The following is an 18921-nucleotide window of genomic DNA, read 5'->3' as shown; positions in this document are numbered from 1 at the left end:
TAACACAACAAAATAACTATTCGTAAACCATTTAAATAAGAAGCAATTAACGAAACATGTACTACATAAGCGGTCACCGTAACCGCACAATGTAAACACGACCTTGCTTTATATAATAACAATTTCTATGAACCAATACGTACTGCATACACTTATAAATGGTTTCCCTGTTTCTGTAATGGGACCCAAAATCTTATTTCATGGTGAACACAGAAACCTTTGTAAAAAAAGCTTCTACCTATATGTAATGTTAGAACATGTTCTTACTGTAATAGCTTATTTTTATTCCCTGATTGGTTAAGTTATCAAATATCGATGTACCTATGGGTATGAATGAGACTTGGAAGACGGCGTTTTTAATCTGCATTCATGTGCAAATTAAACAAACAGGCCATGTAAATGCTGATTTGCAAAGAATATAATGCAATTAGCATATTATATGGTTTGAGTTTAGAATGTTGGTATAATCCCAATCCAATACCACTTACCTACATGTACCTAATGATAAACCATTATTCATTCGTAAAGACCCTTTATTCGTTTATATTTCAAGGAAATTGTGGAAATTCTAGACTCTGTAAAAGCTTGTCTTATTCATACTCTATCGTCACGTAGTAATAGTAACCACGGCATGCGCCTGCGCCGGTACTGAGGGAGTAGTGACTCACGCGCAATTTAAAATTATAACAATAACATTGTAAGACGTTCACATTGTGGTCGAGGTTCTAATCTTGAAGCTTATTAGCCTTTTTATTATTGTAAAATTTACATTAACTTTATTCAATGTGTTTGAAATAATTTGATCGGTAAATAATTCCGGTTTCAATTTGTTTGTCAAAGGTTGTTCCGGTATAGTGAATGAGAAATACAGTTAGACAACCATAATAGTCGCTGTTAGCACGTAAATGTTATTCGTTTTACAAAACAATGACAAATGCATGCCGTCTTATTGTTATTATTTAACCTGGTTTTAAAAAGTACCCGCTCTAAAGTTATGGTTTAACCCTTTAAAGCGAACCCTTTAAGAGCTTATCAAAAATAAGGCGGATCCAGCGGGGCCCAGCAGGGCCAAGGCTTGCCGGGGCTGCGGGATTGTTCGAAAGAGTTAGGTACCGTGGCCCTGGTACATAAAAGGACCTACATACCTACGACGGAACACGATGGTTTTTAGTCAGTACCTAAGAGTCTGACACTACCTTACCACTGCTAACCCACAGCGGCGGGAGGGGTCATTTGATGATTTTTGACGTCGTTAAAAAAGAAATGTATCTTAAATAGGTAATCTTTTGACCAGAAATAAAAAGAACAAACAGTTAATATTCTTGTTAAACAATTTAAAATGTTTGTTCTTGCATTTAATCCCCTCGTTGTTTAGCAAATTAAGCAATGATAGCTACTACCACCGTATGTAAAATAATATTTGCACATCTTTATCTAATCCGTGCGCACTGCCGCTGTAATAACTGAACAAACATTATTATTTCAGTGGTACCTATCCCTGCTCACCGTTCCTTCGTATTTTGAAATTGAACGATTGAATCGGCCAACGATGTTTCAATTAAAAAATCGTATGGAAAAGTATCGGGGTTCTTAGCTTACATTTAGCCTCACAAGCTTTCTTTTTAATTCGGTGCCGAATGACGGAGGCTTGTACAAAAGGAACGTAGCATTTGGTTATTTACTGTTGGTCAAGGAAGTGACCTACTTATATACCTAGGTATTTATGTAGGCATATCTAGGTACCTATCCTATGTACAAATCGCAAAAAAGGTAGTAAATTAGTCTTCATGATGATTTTAAAAGAGTGACGTGCATTTATCTAGACTAGAGGCATAATAAGATTCCGAGCTTCCTAAGCTCGCTAATGTAGGTAAGTGCAATAGGCCTTCTTTCTTTTTTTTATCTTTTTTTTTCTTTTCTTGGTGTTATTTATTATATAGTAGGTGTGTATTACAAAGTTCCAATAAGTAAGTGGGTAGGTAATTTGCCTAATAGTCGTCTAAAGTTAGTGTTCTTATTACCACTTACGATTTGAGATTAGTCACGCGAAACGAGAACACCTATGTAAGTATATTTTTGGACATTAGGTAGGTGCATGGTTTTCAACCTATCACGTTCCTTATGGGATCATACGTGAGTATGATTCATATTTGTACTTTTTCGACCATCATGACTAACATTTCTCGATAATCCTTATCGTGTAAGCTGTTTTGTTTCTCGAGAATCTGTTGAGAGGAAGGGGCGTCATAATCTAATAATATTTTAAAGGTTTAGGTAGGTAGGTATCAAAATTAAATAGGCTGTCATGTAAAGCCATCTCACCACTGAAAACACAAATTCAAGATGAGTCAAAAAAGGTTCAATTTAAATAACTTATGTATAGTGGTAGACTCAGCTATGTACCTATTTATAATTTTGCCTGTGATACTGACCATAATTGCATCTTCCACGGCCACAATAAAAGTGGCCGGAGAACAAACTCTAATTATCGTTTTACACAACTAAAAGTAAACGGATATCATGGTAATAATATTACGACGTTTCTGCCTATATCCAGTGAAGTTAGAAGCGGAGAGAATGATTAAGTGATTTACAGAAAATTACAAAAATATAAAATTAAATTAAAGTCTGTTTTACAGTCAAACTTTTGTTATAGACGGAATAGAACGTAACAGAAACAAATATAATTACATTTACATAAATGCGTTTCGATAAGATATGCCATACACACAAACTTGCGGAATTTTAGACTGCACAGATCAGGCAATACCAGTACCATTCATGTCATTTGTGATAGACAACTGTCACTGTCAGTAGTGTCAAACTGTCAAAGTTTTATAAAAATTGAACAAAACATTGAGCAATTCAATGCATTTTCAATATTCTGTGATTTAATCCGGTTTATTTTATTGTATATCGTTGTAATTTATATCCACTCGATTGATTCAACATATTAGGTAGATTATTTGAACTATACTGTAAATTTTAGTATCTCTATCATAGAGATTTTTCTTACGAAAAGCGCAATAAAAACACAATTATTTCGTTGATTTTGTAAATGCTTAACAATCTTTTGCAGTACTTCAAGCCACTTACTGCACAATGTCGTCGTTCCAAGATCGACAAAAAAGTCTCTTTAACCAGTTAAAAGATGCTGAAGACCAATACAGCTTTTCCAAAACAAACAAAGCAGCACCGCAAGACTATGGAACAATCGATAAATACACATACAAGAAACTGAAACACGAAATGAAACAATTCAGAGGCAGGGAAAGTATATACAAAAGGGCTGAGGCTAACATTCGAGAATGCCTCAAGGCAAAGACTATTCCTGACCACATTAAAAACCCTCAGAGATACAAATACTACTCACTAGCCGATGTGACTCCTGAACAAATGTCTGACTCCACAAACACTGCTACAGCATTAGCACTCATCCGTGAGCTAGAAGAAAGGAAAGCAGCTGAAACTGCCATGGAGACAGACACAGATGATGGTGTTTTCAAAAAACCAACATTCCACATTTCATCATCTCTAAGAAAGTCGCCCAAACCAGAAGAAAAAGCTATATTTAAAAGCAGTAAAGTGATAATGCCAGAGTATGTTGTGGGAGTCACCAAGAAAAAAGAGAAGAAAGTGAATTTACCTAAAAAGGATAGTTCTAAGAATTCTGAAGCTTCTGGCACTAAGGTGGCATTAAAGTTAGATCATCTTTTTGAAGATGAATAGTTTTTCGATAATGTTTAATATTTAGTATTATGTTTTATTATAGTAATAAAGTGACTTTTTACACTTCACTATTGTTTTTGTAAAGATTATGAATAGTCCATGAAAATATTATAGACCAAATTATTAGTTTTAGGCTTCAGTCCTCATAGCGTTTTGATGAGTAGGACATACTAGGCATGACTTGTATTACTGCATAATTATGTCTGTTACACTATTGTAGGCAAGTCAATAGTTATACGCTTTCTAAATAGCTTCAATAAGAAGACTTAGAAATACAATGAAAAACGTCAAATTAAATTAGTCGATGGTCATAGGTTGACAACTCGTAACCCACATTTTTTCACAAAATGAGTTATGTACGTCAAAAATTTTTAAATTAACCGCCGAATCTTTCTATTGATAACTCGTAATTCACAAAAAATGTCGTTCGAACAATTTATGCCAGAGTTGACAACTTACAACGAACATGTATCAACTTGGACTCACTATTGCGCGAGTTACGAGGTGTCAACTCAAAATGCAGTCCGCAAAGTTCACTGGCAGAGTAACATAACGGCATGGGTTTTAATTGTTTAAAAATAGTTTTACGTTTTATTACAACTTTAAATACGTCTTTATTTCCGAAAAGTGTCCTTGAAGGTATATTGGTAAGTTTTTATTTCTATTTTACGTAGAACGCTCAATAAAAGCTCACTATTGAAATTTTTACTTTATCATCGATAACTTGTTTGTATTATTGAGTTATTTAACCATATTTTATGTTATAGCAGCCCAAGTCCTAAAACTCGGAAAACATTGTCGAAGTTAGGTATACCTGATGCAGAATCTCCTACGATTTTAAATTCATATGATTTTGAAATTGGAAATTTTCATGTCGTTGAGGAAACACGAACTGATACAGACTCTCCTACTATTTTGAACTCGTATGGTTTTAACTTAGAACCTGGATTATCAACTTCTCTTGTATTAGCCATGAGTAGTAGAACGAGGGATGATGATAAAGACCCGGATCAGACGTCCTGCTCTTCAGAAGATGAGTGGTATGATCGAGGCGAATAGTACTGGAAGGAAGACAAAGAAAAGAAAAGGCTTAGCTGATGTAGAGCATTGGAAAGCGCGCAAAGGAAATACCAGAAGAGAAGCGTCACTTCAATATTACTTAAAACAAAATGACGACATCAAAATGTTAAAATATGACTTTTTCAAAAAATATGATGATCTAAAAGTGATGCGTTATGAAAGTATTAGTAGTAGGCCTGGAAAGAAAAAGGGAGAGCCTGTTGTCAATGATCTTAAAGTTTTACTGTACGAACCAGATGCCAAAATTTATTATAGAATTGACATTGAATGATAAAATTGACAATGAAAACTATTCTTTGTTACCAAGTAGACCAAGACCTACGAGCAACTTTTTGAGGACTCGCCTAAACTTAATTTATGCAAATATAATGATTTGCAAGCCCTTAAAACTGTAACCTTCTGATTATCTTTCTTTTTACGATAATTTGCCGCACATGTAATTTCAATCAATCTAAAATAATGTTTTTTTTTTAATTGACTGCTCTTAAGTAAATGTTGACTACTTGTAACACGTTCGTAGTGAGATATTTTTAATATTGATAACTCATAACTGTTTGTTTATTGATTATTTAATGAAAAACCCATGGGGACAGTTTATTGTTTTAAGCTATATCAATAAATAATTTGATTACCTACCAACTACTTTTTTGTTTTAATTTAAAAAATTTTTTTTTCGAAATTAAGCAGTTTTTTTCCCCTCCTGTAAAATTTGAGACATTGCAGTTACGTGTTATCAACCTTTGACCATCGTAGTGTTAAATGCTTTATTTACATAAATATCAATCAGCACTGTGATATAATGGCTGATTCAGATTTGATTTCCAGGTTCTCAGTAGGCTGGGTATCTTTGCTTTCTGCAGCGAAGGCGCTGAGGTCACGCATCATGGAGTAGGCATCTTCTCCGTCAGCGTAGTACTTGGGCTCAATCTCTAAGATTTTGAAGCCAAGACTGTTGGTGTACAAGTTGAGAGCTGCTCTGTTGCTTTTTCTCACATGTAGGGATACATATTTAGCCTGAAATAAAAATGTATCAGTAGTAAATATTTTATAATGGTGGTCTTTCCATACTGACAAACAAACTCATGTGGATTTACTTCTAAAGAAAGTATTTTTCCAGATTTAATTAAAATAACAGAACCAATTAAATAGTTACCTGAAAACATTCCACCATAGCAAGTGAAGCTTGGTTCATAAGTTTCTGTGCAAGCCCAAGGCGACGGTGTGACCGCTTCACGGCTAAGGATGTGATGTGACCATGGCGGTTGTCTTCACCATCCTCTTCCATTTTAGCTAGTACATAGCCTGTAAAATTCAGATAAAAGTTAAGAAAAAATACAAGCTAAAATCCATATAATCATGTCAGTCATGGGTAGGGCTGCCATCCGTCCGGGTTTCCCCGGATTTGTCCTCGTTTGGAGGCCGTCCGGGGGCCGTCCGGGCGGGGTTTCAAGAAGTGTCCGGGGAAAACCCGGACATTTTTCATAGGGCCATCTTAACCTATGGTGCCTGGGTATGCGAATAACCCGAGCGCCTAATAATGCAGAAGTCGAAGTGTCCCAAAACTTAAAAATTTTCGCGCTCGCTTCGCTCGCGACTTCTTTTCTTATCACAATTCTTTTTACATTTGGCTACTTTAATATCCCAATATTCAAAAAATTTTGCGCTCGCTTCGCTTGCGGCTTCTTCACTTTGCAGATTTTTTTATTATACAAGTTTAGGTGCTGGACCCAAAACTCAAAAATTTTTGCGCTCGCGGCAACTTCCCTTTACAGTTGTTTGTATTTTTCAACATTTTTTTGACTAACCTATCAAGAAGGTAACTCCTAGTTTCCATATGAGCTTTCTTATTTATGACCTTCGAAATACATTAAGTCACAATCTTTCAATACTAGATACTACATGAGCTAGAGACGGCCCTGACTTTTCATGTAAGGAAGGACCTCATTGAATTTAAGTAATATGGTAATATTAAACATTAGGTCTTGTTTTGTTAAACAAAAAAAAATCGGACTCGTCCGGGGATAAACTGCGATTTACGCCAAATGTCCGGGTTTTTTTTAATATTTGTCCGGGTTTGGCGAAATTCGAAATGGCAGCCCTAGTCATGGGAGATGTACTGCCTGATGGGAGGTCAGTGACCTTCCTTTCCAAGCCAACTATTTTGATGAAGGTTAACATGACATTAATATTCATGAGGAGCATACCCATGAGCTAATTTATCACTTGAAGAAACTGTATATAATTTGAAGAAATGGTTTGGAATATGGGTTGCCTCAAAACTCACCAACAATGTGTCCCTTCTCATCCTCAGCAACATAGCTGAGTTGTGGCCATGACAGTCCATGGTAGAAATAGTACTTCATTTGGTAGTTTTCAGGCAAGCACAGCAGATTGCAGTGCTGCATATTCATCAGGTCACTTGGCCTCGCACACCGGATATTCATCTTGTTTTTCTGTGAATAAATCAATCAAAAACGTATACTTTAATGCTTATGAGACAATGGTTGATATTTCTATTGACCAAGAAATTGCAATGTTAATGAAAATATTGAGTAGAATTATAAAAATTACCTTTTAACTTATTCTCTTCGAGTTTTCCTTGTTTTACTAGGCTGCCTGATCTCAGATGCCGGGGGGCTATCTGACATACCACCTAGAAGCTCGCGCACGAATCGGAACTTCGACAGACAACACTTCCACACTATGTACCAACCTGGAACAAAGAACAATAACAATGTCATACAATGACACCACTAACTTACTTTTCTATCGAGATTCTCGGTTTTTAGTTAGTAACATATTGAAATGACAAGCATATTGGGCTACTTACAAAATAACACAAAGACAAAAACTAAAAATACGCTACATACGAAGGTTATAATAGCTAATATCACTTCCTTCATATCTCACTAAGCATAGGTTAATAATAATGAACACGAGGTTAATGCATCCACTTTACCAGCTAAAACAACCACTATCTCTTTACTTAATTATCAGTCGTAAGAAGCGTGTCAGTTTTCTAACATGACAATGTTTATTGCTCTGCTCGTGATTTTTATAGCGCCATTTTGGTTCAAGCAGCGCATTAAAATATTTCCTCGTAATAATTTCTAGCTACATGATGAATCAGCATATCGAAAACATGTGTGATTTACTAATAAATTTTAATAAAAGACGGTTTTACGTACTCTTAAATGTTGTTTTTCTTCAAAATAACACTTTTTCCGACATAACCTAAAATTATTATGACAGAAGTTTATTCGTCTAAAAATCTAGACATATCTTCGGGTATAACACTGAGGACTTCAAAAGCCTTATATCCAAAATTTTTTTTAAAAAAGGTTTGTGTCATCGTTTTGTCAATGTCAATAGGTGTAACAAAACAAACGATTATTTATTTTAATCAATTCTCTCGTTGTTTTTCATTTGGGAGAATTCAATTTATAAGTTAGAATACCCGAAAATGGAAGGTGATGGTCAAGAAGAACCATCTGCTTCTGCTTTCTGGTCAGTAAATCATGTAAATGTAGGTAGCAAAAGAAAATTCAAGTAGGTAAACCCTCTTATTTATTTAAAGAGAAGTTTTCTGCGGTCATAAAACACCAATGAAATAAGGTGTTAAAAAATATTAACCGCATCTTATGTTACAGTCGTCACCGAAGAAGCCCTGCATTTAATCAAGAAGAAATAAAGTGTTTGCTCAGAATACTACAGAAGTACAAAACCATAGTTTTCAATAAATCTACGAATGCGTCTGCTAATCGAGCGAAAGAGGTCGCTTGGTTGAAAATAGCTAAAATATTCAATAGACAAGGTTTCAAGCATAGAAGAAGTGCAGATTGTTTGAAGATAAAATGGGATAATATGAAGAAGAAGGCTAGATATAAGTCTAAGAACTTGATGGATATAAATTATGAAGAGTTTGATGAGGCCACTAGTCAGATGGTAGCCATGATGTGTGAGACTGAGAATGGTGCCACTGCAGATGATCCTGTGGCATCAGATGGAGATATCAATGGTAAAACAATTGTATAATATTATTTTTCTGTAAGTACATAATTTTATATTTGGACCTAGTTATGCAGAAACGTTCCAACCCACTGTAAGTTGAATTTGAGATATAAGCATTTACGTGTTTCAGTTGTATTCTTTTTTATTCTAACTAGTAAAGGTATATACTAGAGGTTTTATTGTTGAATTATATTGAGTTTAGATAACCATATGCTAACTTTAGGCTGTTCAATCACAATAACTCGATTTCGGGTGACTACGTCCATTTGAGGATAAGGATTTTATATTAATTAAATGGTTATACTTGAAAGCCAATTAAAGAACAATATAGGATTTTCCAAAGATAAAAAAACATATAAATATTAACATTTATTTCTAAAATATTTCAGATACAAAACACAGGGAGGAATCTACCACAAATCAATGGAATGGAACTGAAGACATGGATTCTAATGATTCTTCTATGGGTTAGTATTGTGAATCCTAAAATATCCTTTTATGTCTGAAAAATAATTGATAATACTTACTATATATTTTAAAATAAATAAAATCTTCTATATTTACATAAAATACAAAGATTCAATACCTCAAATGCCTTGTGCTAAAAAATAACTATTTGTGATAATTGTTTTCGGACCAAATAGAGGTTTAAGAAGTAATATTTTTGCTCTTTATTTACAGATGGTGGTAATGAAAACCAAAGGTAATTACAACATCAATAACTTTCTTTCAAACAACAACATAATTTAATTTATAAGTAGCAAAACATGTTTTAAAATATGTGTATTTTCTTAGGTTCCTGAACCGATCAACTAATTTTTCTCCTGAAGAGTGCAACCTATTGTTACAATGTGTGAGACAAGAGAAAAATATTGTATTATCAAACACAAACACATCAAGTTTCATTAAATTAAAAAATCGAGCTTGGGATAGGGTAAGATAAGATTAATATTAAAGCTTTTTATTATTAGTTACTTTTCATTTTATACCTAATTCAATTGAATACTTACTTTTATTACTGACGAAGCCACACCTGTGTGTTGTCGAAATTATAATTATAATTACTAATTGCCACAGCTCAAATCTACACCTATATTTTTTTACAGATATCCAACTCATATAATAAACTAAGTCCAGAAAAGAGGTCCACTAAAGTACTGCGCACAAAGTTCACAAATATGAAAAGATTAGTCAAGACTGGAGGAAGTATGAAACAATATTTTAAAGAATTTACCAAGAAACAACCGCAACTTGAAGAATCTGGCAGTGTAAGCATTAAATGTCTGTCTCTTGTTATCACATATTTACACTTTTATTATCACTTATTCTACCAACTCTAGCATTGTGGGCCTATATAGTATTTATGTAGTATAAACCAGAATATTTCAGACAGAAATATTGGAGCCATATTATAAAAAAAGTCATAAAAAGTCCTATCAAGATTGTTAGACTTTATTTAAATGCCTACTTAAATGGAGTATATAGTACTTTCATAAAGTATTCTTTATATTTATTCAAAATACATAAATATAAAAAAAAACACTGCTTATGATAATACATTTTTTTTTGCCACAGTTTATTTTTGAGTTAAAAGTCATATCAAGATTGTTTATATTTGGTCAAGTGGTGCCTACTCAAATGAAGTGTGTCCATAATACAAAAATATATCCAATTTATTTATAAAATTACAGAAAATAAAAGCGGAGCCACTGTTCGAGCACAGAAGCAGTTTAGACGCCGACAATGACAGCGATTTGGATGATCATATAGGAACTGATATTAATAGTGATGGCAACACCACACTTGATCCTTTGAGCACAGTGCTGAACAGTGATTTAGGTCTTAGTAAGTACCTTATTTAAATTCAGTTTTAAAATAATTTTATTCAGTATTATTCGGCTCTTCAAGTTTTATAATTGGAGGATATTAGCTGTTTATAAAATCCTAGTGTGGATGAGCTTTTATTGTGAAACTATTTTTTTCTGAACTTCACTGGCGATATATTAAGTGGATTCTGTGGCTGATAAGGTGCTAAAATGTTTGCTTTGTTTTTCAGGTTCGATAAGTCAATCAGAAAATAAAGAAGTCGTGAGATTAAAAATAGAATTATTAAATTACAAATTGGAAACGGCTAAGGTAAGCAATCCTTCACTCTGAACAATCTGTTTTGATCTTTATCACTACAACATTAAAGTTACCTTTTCACTAACGTGTGCTACGTTGACACGATTGATTTTCGTCTTTATCTTCTTTTAAAGTTGCTTTTTCATTGCAGTTAAAAAGGAAAAGAATAGAGGATTTATTACAAGCTGATGCAGTGGAACGCGAAGCTAAAGCTAGAGAGAATTCCCTAAGACTTAGGGCTGCCAGACTAGAAGCCGTAGCTGCCGAGATGAAACTACCCCCCTCGCACCCTGCACTCGCATACACCCCGGAAGAAACTCCTGCGCAACATTATATACATCAATACCATACTACTTGAACATAACTATGTAAAAATTGATAATTTTTGATGAGCTATCGTTGTTAATATTGAATGGTATTGATCAGATTTGCCACTAGTTGCTGCAAAAAAGTTTAGTTTCGACACTGTACTTAAATAGTCCTATGATGGCAAATTTTGTCATTTAAATTGGTGTACATTCTTAACAACCAAATGACACTGTAGTCCTAATATGACAATTTTAACATGGTTTAGATTGGTTGTCATTCCTAATAAACTTACTTCATTTGAATCCTTTCTTACTGCTACTATATTTCTATTTAAAATCTTCTCAAAGGGCCTGTATTTCAGGAGGTCCTCAAGAAAATTAATATTCGTAAAATAAAAACAATATTATTTCTTGAACTTGACGACCATCTAATAAATGTCAAAATGGCCAGCATACTGCGACACGGTTCAATAATGTTAAAATATTTTCATCCCACCATCTCGGAAAGAGTAGTTTTATCCTTTGATATCTGAGCGCAAAAGTCGTTTTTATCCTCTAGAGCGGCAAAGTGATTTGAATTTAGAACATCGTGTGCAATACTCCATTTGTGACAATCTTGATAAGACTTTTCAAACAAATACATATTAAACAAATAAAATACTGCTTAAAATAATTATTCAATTAATTAAGTAATTTTTATTATTGTTTTTACAAAGATTTTTAACGTCGTTTCATTTTTAAACTGAGTTTTCAAATAAATGAACTTTAATAGGTACTGCTTTTTAATTTGATACTCATATGTGCGCGCCATTTTGTTTTTTGCATTTAGTAATTTCCTCGATGAGGTGGGATGAAAAGTTACGTGTTGCACTCGAGTGCAAAGATTTTTCACCTTGAGCTCTTTTGATTCCCTCGCTATCGCTCAGGATTCTAATTATTGAAACACTCGCTACGCTCGTGTTTCAATTTTAGAATCCTTCGCTTGCTCGGTCATCAAAATTGTGCTCGCGGTTAAAAAGCAACTTTGCACTATTGTATAACAAATAACTATTATTAATTGAAAATTGGTCTTGATTGGTGCACTGGTATGAATCATGAATCATCATCATCATCATCATTTGTTTTTGCAACATTACGCTCAACTATATTGTCATAAAGTTGTTTTTTGTATGGAACAATGATCTTGGTCGAAATATTTCCGGCCACTCTTAACAAAAGTTGTACAAAGTAGGACGAAGACTAATAAGTTTTTTTTATCGATAAGCAAGTTTTCTGTTGTATTATTTTTAGGATAATTGAATTCTGAGATTTACTTATTTTTATACACAAACCACTAGTAGATATTTTAAGTTGAATCAAGTCTGTGTTAAGGAAATTGAAATAATTTACAAATTAGAGAAAATGCTAAATGTTTCATACGTTATTTCATTTAATTGTTTATGGTATGCATCCAACCAGTCAACCAGACTCCCATGATCAGGGGACTGACTGTTTAGTCAGTCCCCTGCAAGGCTACAAGGTAAGTCAACTCAGTAGCTACTAAATTATAGGTACCTATGCGGTGTTTTTGATTTTTGTGACAACTCTAATTTATCTTTTATTTTCAGGGAAGCTCAAAGCAATTTTCTGGCACTGAGGAACTTTTCTAGCTGATACTAATTTCGGAGCGGGAAAGGAAGGAGGCTTAAAAGGTGAGTTACAGATAATAAATAATACAAAAGTCATAGATACGAAAATTTTGTATATTTTACTTGATTGCGTTTTACAAGATGATTAAATTATAATTCAATATTAAAATTATTAATATGCATTTGTACAATTTCATCTATACCTAACTAAACTACAACGTCTAAAATATATTACACATAGCTAATATACAACATGCTTTTTACATTGATATCATATCCTACGTCTATCTACTAGTGTCATATGTATAAAGTACAAAACGTAGGTACGTACATACAGTAACGCTATTGCGGTAAGTGGTTAAGTAAAGACAAGCCACAAGTACTATATAAAGGTGAGCGTTAACATAATTTAGTACAATTGAGCATATTGCTTTGTTGAGGATCAGTCTTGGCAAATGAAAACATTCCGACCGGACCCCTACACAATGTAACAACACACTCGTTGTCAACTTGAGCCATTTACCAGGAACATTCAAACAATTGTTTAGTCGTTTATAGTAAAATAATATTGTCAGTGTTAAATTCATTTATGCGACTCATCAGATGTTCACATTACAGCTATCGTCAAACTCCCACGAGACAGGCAAAGGGCAGCCATAGGTATAGTTTTACACTAAGCAACCGATTAATTGATCTCAATTGTGCTATTAGGCATGATCATAAAATGTAGCACACTCATTATAATTGTAATTGCTCTATCGAGATTAGCTTTGTAACGTTCAAATGAGCGCTCAGCTGTGCTCGCATAAAATGCTCAATGAAGTAGCAAGAAAGCGATGAGACATCGCAACAGCGTTAGCACAGGCATATAGGAACACACACGATCATCGGTCACTTGCATTTGTGTGCGTTCTCTCATTGTCACGGTTATGTAAAGTAAACATCACCACATAAAATTTATTAAATAATCGTCCTAAAACATCTCGACAGAATCAATGCCACACATTACAATTTCACTAACTCGTTCTATTAATACAGTATTGATGCAAAATTGTATAAAACTGGACGGACAACTCAACTCACTACGGCAATATGAGCATCCAGCATCTTTTAACTCGCCCTGCTAGTTCTGGCGAAACGCTTCACAAACAAAAAGTTCTAGTAGCAGCCTTCGATTATCGTTAACGTAGGTATAAACTAACATTAAATAGAAACTCTGCGTTATAATCATCATCGTAACGGCAGTCTATGTCGATAGGCAGCGTTCACCTATCTCGGCTTCTTTGGTTATGCTACTCTCATAGGGGGTGCCACTGAGGCGTCCACTCGGCTCGCCCCGACAGCGCGGTCGAGCGGACGCCGGGCCTAGCGCATCTAAACAACAGCCCAGCGGGCGGGTGAGAACAGAACCACGACCGGCGTACAGAGGTCTTCTCATTACCCCGCTGGGGGACGAGGACTGGGGCTGGTATAAAGCTTCCAAGCCTTGGTTCTCGTCTGCTGCCCGAGGGTTCGGGCGAAGCGTCAGGTCGCATCACGCGTGGCGCGGTTATATCTGCAGCGTGGTGCGCGACGCGGCGGGCGCGGCGATGGGCGTGAGCGGGGTGAGCGGCGTGTGCGGGGTGCCGGCGGTGGGCGTGGTGGGTGTGGGCAGGCGGTCGGGCGGCGCGGGCGGGTCGGCGGCGCGCACCAGCACGCGGCGCAGCTCGGCCGCGCGCGCCGCCAGCGTGCGCGCCGCCTCCGCCATCTCACCCACAGCGCCGGCGCACGGGAACTGCTGCGCCGCCGCCTTTGTCTTGGCCACTGTTGTCGCGAGCGCATCCGACAGAGCATCTGAACATCTCAGCGCTTGTGTTTTCAGTCCAGAGTGGCGGGCACTCCTACGTACAAAAGAAAGAAGGCATTAATTTTCTAGTCGTAGTCACTTTGCACCAAAAGAGGAATGAGAGAGAACCTGTTGACTGAGAAAAAGGTGTGGTCTATTTCACGGAGCCCTGAGTAGGTATTGATGTATCAATATCGAATGGGGTCTTATTGTAACCATTTCTCACGGAATAATCTGTGTAAAAGGTAATAAAAAAAGTCCGTTACCTGTGTACTGTGTCGCCAACATGCACGATCCGATGCGCGCTGAGCACAACAAACTTGCCGTGCGCGAGGAACACGTCGGGAGGCTGTCCCATCTCGATGGTGCGTAAGAACGCCTCCACGGCGGTGGCGAGGTGAGCGCCGTACGTCGCCGCCTGCGCTGCGTAGAATGCTGCTAACTGCCGGTCGTCGGCAGGCAGACGAGTCGCCGCTGCCACTGCGCTTACCTGAATAAAAAACACAGTTAGGTAAGCAATTGAAGCTTGAACAAAATGAAGTGGTTTGAAAACCATTAACATCATCAGAAGCTAGAGAAAGTCAGTCCTTCTGGTCAGTCCCCGGTAACACGTTAAGGAGGTGAGGTCAGATAAGCAGTGGGACTAGAAGCAACCCCAATAAAGTTGGAAAAAGACAGATAACGATCCAAATCTAACAGGTATGTGTGTAGTCTTACCTCGCCAGCATGATCAGCATCTCTGACTAAGGCATCAAAGGAAGCCCTGAGTTTGTCGGGCAGCGCAGCCCTAATCTCTGCGTTACGTCTGCCCACCGCCGTGCGGGACTCCAGTCTTACGTAGTCATACTCCTCGGTCCATTCGTGTTCCGGCACTGGTACAGCTGGCGATCGCCTGAAATTGGTTTTGTTCGTTAGTTACATATGTGAGGAATGCAAGGAAAAGCGAAGATATCAAATCAGGTGTCTGAACTCATATGTATTGTACAAGTGCAAAAAGGGTCTCACCTAAACAATAGCGATGCATTGCCGTTGATGAAGGAGGCTGCTCTCCTGACGTCTTCAGTAAGAGACCGTGCACAGGACACGAGCTGGTCTAGCGCGTCCTCTGTGCCGTCTGTAGGTTCTCTGTCCCGCTCCAGTCTCTCGGGCGCCCAGTCTCCCGCGTCCAACGCGCTCGTCGCCTCGTGCGTTATGCGCTCCGCGTCCTTCAACGCTTTTACGAGGGGTCGAAGTTTTACTGCGATACCTAGAAGTATATTGCAATGTTAGTCCTCAACGCCTGTTGATTACGAGAAATCAATTTTGCAATTTTTGTTGCGTATATGATTTCCAAGTTCACGTACCTTTATCTTGTGCATCATGTGCGTTGGCAAGCGTGGCATCAGCGAACACGGCAAGGTCGTGCAATGCAGCTCTCAGTCTGGCGCCCGCTACGCGCACATCGAGCACGCGAGCTCGCAGCGCGCCGCGCCGCCGCCAGCCTGGCGACACGTACGACAGCAGCCGAGATACAGCTGCTGACGCTTCCTCCTGAACCACAACAAAAGTAACTCCAGTTAGATCGTGACATTCCCGTTAAATACTTCAAAATCACTTGTAGGCTACTAGGTTTGAACAATCAATCAATTGAGCAGTCTACCAACCTGTAATCTATCAAGCGCTTCAAGCGCCGCATCGCAAGGCAAGGGCAGGGCACGCGATCTTGGCACGTCATATGTACTGGAGGCGGAGGCAGCGGAATGTACCGAACTGCCGGAATTCGCTGAAGCGCTGGAAGTGGCCGAGGCCAGGGAGCCGGTGCCGCTGCACGCTGAGTCAGCGCTGGCGGGACGCGGGGCACGCGGTGCGTCATACCAGTCCACGAGAGGTCGAGGACAGTCGTACATGCCGATGCGTTGTACGGGCATCGGTGCGCGAGGCACGTCGTAGTGTGAACACTCTTCGATCTGTTGGGAAGATAATGAATGAGGATAGAATCGAAATCTTGGTGTACTGCTTTAACGGCATGGAATCTTATTGCGCGTCTAACTTCGTGATCAAACTTACTTTTGTAAAAGCAGGCGACTGTTGTGTGGGCATGGGCTGATGAGCCACGGGTGCCGGCGCCCGCGCCCTCCGCCGCTGCATCGCGCCACTTGCATCGAACACGCCCGCGACTATTCTTAATCTGTTGCCGGGACATATTCCCTGAAAATAATATAACAATTCTAATAAACAAACGAAAAAGCACGACATACTTATGTGGCATGCTATGAGGGGACCTCCTCAAACCATTAGTGGATAGATACCTAATAATAGAACTTTGAACTGCACTGTGTAAACAGGAAATTTTGAAAGATAAACATAGTGACATAATATTTTGATGATGCACTCGATTGTCCCATGTCTACGTGATGTTTACAGCATCCTCATGATGCGCTTAAAAAAACAACAGCTCAAGTTCGGTTTTCCCTGAAAATGACGTTAATTCAGTTTGGACGACCTTAGAAAAACAATATTCTTGTAGGTATCATCTTTGACCGTGACGATGTAAGATGCGTCAGCAATAAGATAATAATTTACGTTGAGGAAACAACAAACATTGTCGTACGAGCTTCTGAATGGGACCTGTGTAATTGATGTTAATTTTATGTTGATACATAACAACATAATAATTGTTGCTATACTTGAGCCATTAGACAAACCACGGCGCAATTATGTCTTTTTGAAGTCAATTTTGATGGCAATTATTGTTTTCAGAGAGCCTCTAACCAATCTAGAACCTACGCCTTCAATTGTTTTAGGTACCGGTTCTTTCTAGAAGATTCCGCAGAGACCAGTTTCTCCCTCTCTAAATACTGTTGTGAATTACCTGTCTTCCTCTTAGCGAGCACAGCCACCAGCCCTCGCTGCCGCCGGTGTTCTGCTCCAGCACGGTGAGCAGGTCACCGCGACGGAAGGCCAGCTCGTCCGGCGACTCCGCGATGTTGTCGTACAGCGCTCGCGCCATGCACTGGAACAACGAAACATGTTTATAAGCATTGATAAAGTAAATAAGGATCTCATGGTGAAGACTTTCGAGTACATGACAGGAAAGAAACAAAAGAAAAATGTTGTTACTAACTAGTAGCCTAAACAACAATTAGAAGTTAATGCTCAGTTGTATGAAGAGGTAAAGGCTACACATGGAGGATCAAGAACATCATAAGAAAATGAAACCAACAAAAACAAAAGACGTTCAACGTTATGTCAGTTTACAGAGAAAAAGTAAAAGCTCTGTACTCGTGACTTGTAAACAGGCGAGCTTAGGTATTAAATTTTTCATGAAATATTACAAGATTCAAGAGCAACTAAATAAGCTTTCTTCTGAAACTTTATTTCGCCTTTTCCGTGGAAGCTGGCAAATTATAACTTTCAAGTACATTTTTATAAAGCAACTTAAGAAAAGAATAAAGTGTTATAAACATTTTCCCTAATCTTGTTATGCAGTTAAGATTAAAAGGATTTACTGAACGGACCCGACTTTTGAGTTTATCTTTATTATCAGTGGCATAAAATATCTTATTTACGTAAACTGACTCGAATTCTTTCTTTACACAAAAACAAAGAACACAGAATTTTCGTAGTTTCAAGTGTCGGACAGGTATTTTGAAAAGTAAATATAGCAGAAAATTTCAGTAGCTAGCTACTGATTATTTGAAAAAGAGGTTTCTTTGACTTCCAATAACGCACCTAAAAGGTAGGTTGACATGACTAATATATTTCTTTCATTGACAAACAGTGAATCATGTCGTTAAAGGTAGGTATAGGTAAATAAACTTTGGTCTTCATTATATGGTAGGTTGGGTATCATCTCACTTCTACCTCCCGACAGGGGACTGACGTCCATGACAATTCCCAACGAAACGCAAACATTGGTTGTTGTCAGGCCCTAATCCTTATAAACTTAGTATTTGCAAATACGACTGTTCCTTAGTTATGTTTGTTTTGTATAACGCTTTCAGGGCAAAATAGAGTCTGCTGAAATTGCGTTGATGTAGATGACGGCTGTATTATAAGCAACTTTTTATGGGGCTGCGTAAAATAGGACGTGAGCGAAACAATTGTTATACAAATTGCTCAATCGTGCAGTAGGAACACATTATTCGAAACAGCAGCTAGTACCATAATTTTCGTATTAAGATTCGACACCCGCCCACGTTGTGTTTGGGTGCATATGTTGCGCGCGCGCAGCTGC

General features: G+C 37.6%; 4 protein-coding genes across 12 annotated transcripts in view; 2 read left to right on the top strand and 2 right to left on the bottom strand.

The window, feature by feature from the left end:
- The first annotated feature begins 2801 nt into the window (after window positions 1-2801).
- Window positions 2802-5126, top strand: LOC110378087 (uncharacterized). The gene is made up of 2 exons (XM_021337196.3): window positions 2802-2957; window positions 3080-5126. Exon 2 carries the CDS (start codon window positions 3103-3105, stop codon window positions 3727-3729), a length of 627 nt encoding a protein of 208 aa, XP_021192871.3. The 5' UTR covers window positions 2802-2957; window positions 3080-3102; the 3' UTR covers window positions 3730-5126.
- A 433-nt stretch (window positions 5127-5559) lies between these two features.
- Window positions 5560-8122, bottom strand: Vnc (variable nurse cells). 5 transcript variants are annotated; one of them, XM_021337175.3, is made up of 5 exons: window positions 7998-8122; window positions 7381-7522; window positions 7094-7262; window positions 5963-6111; window positions 5560-5823 (listed from the first exon to the last, which is right to left on the bottom strand). In XM_021337175.3, the coding sequence occupies exons 3-5, from the start codon at window positions 7251-7253 to the stop codon at window positions 5593-5595; spliced, it is 540 nt and encodes a 179-aa protein (XP_021192850.1). In that variant the 5' UTR covers window positions 7254-7262; window positions 7381-7522; window positions 7998-8122; the 3' UTR covers window positions 5560-5592. The 5 variants fall into 5 exon arrangements, with proteins under 5 accessions (XP_021192850.1, XP_021192853.1, XP_021192849.1 ...); XM_021337178.3 differs by lacking the exon at window positions 7998-8122 and adding an exon at window positions 7769-7919; XM_021337174.3 differs by lacking the exon at window positions 7998-8122 and adding an exon at window positions 7640-7892.
- A 55-nt stretch (window positions 8123-8177) lies between these two features.
- On the top strand, window positions 8178-12666 carry LOC110378083 (uncharacterized). Of its 2 annotated transcripts, none has more exons than XM_049850947.2 (9): window positions 8178-8316; window positions 8460-8827; window positions 9210-9287; window positions 9502-9523; window positions 9616-9754; window positions 9927-10088; window positions 10512-10665; window positions 10877-10956; window positions 11096-12666. In XM_049850947.2, the coding sequence occupies exons 1-9, from the start codon at window positions 8273-8275 to the stop codon at window positions 11300-11302; spliced, it is 1254 nt and encodes a 417-aa protein (XP_049706904.2). In that variant the 5' UTR covers window positions 8178-8272; the 3' UTR covers window positions 11303-12666. The 2 variants fall into 2 exon arrangements, with proteins under 2 accessions (XP_049706904.2, XP_049706903.2); XM_049850946.2 differs by having other exon boundaries at window positions 8178-8358.
- Window positions 12667-12976: 310 nt separating this feature from the next.
- The window catches only part of LOC110378065 (breast cancer anti-estrogen resistance protein 1), a 58248-nt gene continuing 52303 nt past the window's right edge, over window positions 12977-18921 (bottom strand). For all 4 annotated transcript variants that reach the window (XM_049850940.2, XM_049850941.2, XM_064036830.1 and 1 more), the window contains exons 2-9: window positions 17557-17697; window positions 16752-16892; window positions 16349-16651; window positions 16049-16235; window positions 15711-15951; window positions 15423-15597; window positions 14972-15195; window positions 12977-14760 (exon numbers count right to left, since the gene is read on the bottom strand). In XM_049850940.2, coding sequence (XP_049706897.1) covers window positions 14430-14760; window positions 14972-15195; window positions 15423-15597; window positions 15711-15951; window positions 16049-16235; window positions 16349-16651; window positions 16752-16892; window positions 17557-17697 — 1743 coding nt within the window. In that variant the 3' untranslated portion in view covers window positions 12977-14429. The remainder of the gene's footprint in view (window positions 14761-14971; window positions 15196-15422; window positions 15598-15710; window positions 15952-16048; window positions 16236-16348; window positions 16652-16751; window positions 16893-17556; window positions 17698-18921) is intronic.

This window comes from Helicoverpa armigera, chromosome 11 (assembly GCF_030705265.1).
Source record: "Helicoverpa armigera isolate CAAS_96S chromosome 11, ASM3070526v1, whole genome shotgun sequence".
Taxonomy (NCBI): Eukaryota; Metazoa; Arthropoda; class Insecta; order Lepidoptera; family Noctuidae; genus Helicoverpa; species Helicoverpa armigera.
Note: the sequence above shows the minus strand (reverse complement) of the source record. Positions and strands in the feature narration are given on the sequence as shown.

Excerpts from the sequence above, each read along its gene's own strand:
- LOC110378083 (XM_049850946.2), top strand. The coding sequence starts at position 8,273 with ATGGAAGGTGATGGTCAAGAAGAACCATCTGCTTCTGCTTTCTGGTCA. Across the intron at positions 8,828-9,209 it reads ATCAGATGGAGATATCAATG|ATACAAAACACAGGGAGGAA; the intron begins GTAAAACAATTG and ends AAAATATTTCAG. Across the intron at positions 10,089-10,511 it reads AACTTGAAGAATCTGGCAGT|AAAATAAAAGCGGAGCCACT; the intron begins GTAAGCATTAAA and ends ATAAAATTACAG.
- Vnc (XM_021337175.3), bottom strand. The coding sequence starts at position 7,253 with ATGAATATCCGGTGTGCGAGGCCAAGTGACCTGATGAATATGCAGCAC. Across the intron at positions 6,112-7,093 it reads TGAGAAGGGACACATTGTTG|GCTATGTACTAGCTAAAATG; the intron begins GTGAGTTTTGAG and ends TGAATTTTACAG. Across the intron at positions 5,824-5,962 it reads CTATGGTGGAATGTTTTCAG|GCTAAATATGTATCCCTACA; the intron begins GTAACTATTTAA and ends TTTTTATTTCAG.
- LOC110378087 (XM_021337196.3), top strand. The coding sequence starts at position 3,103 with ATGTCGTCGTTCCAAGATCGACAAAAAAGTCTCTTTAACCAGTTAAAA.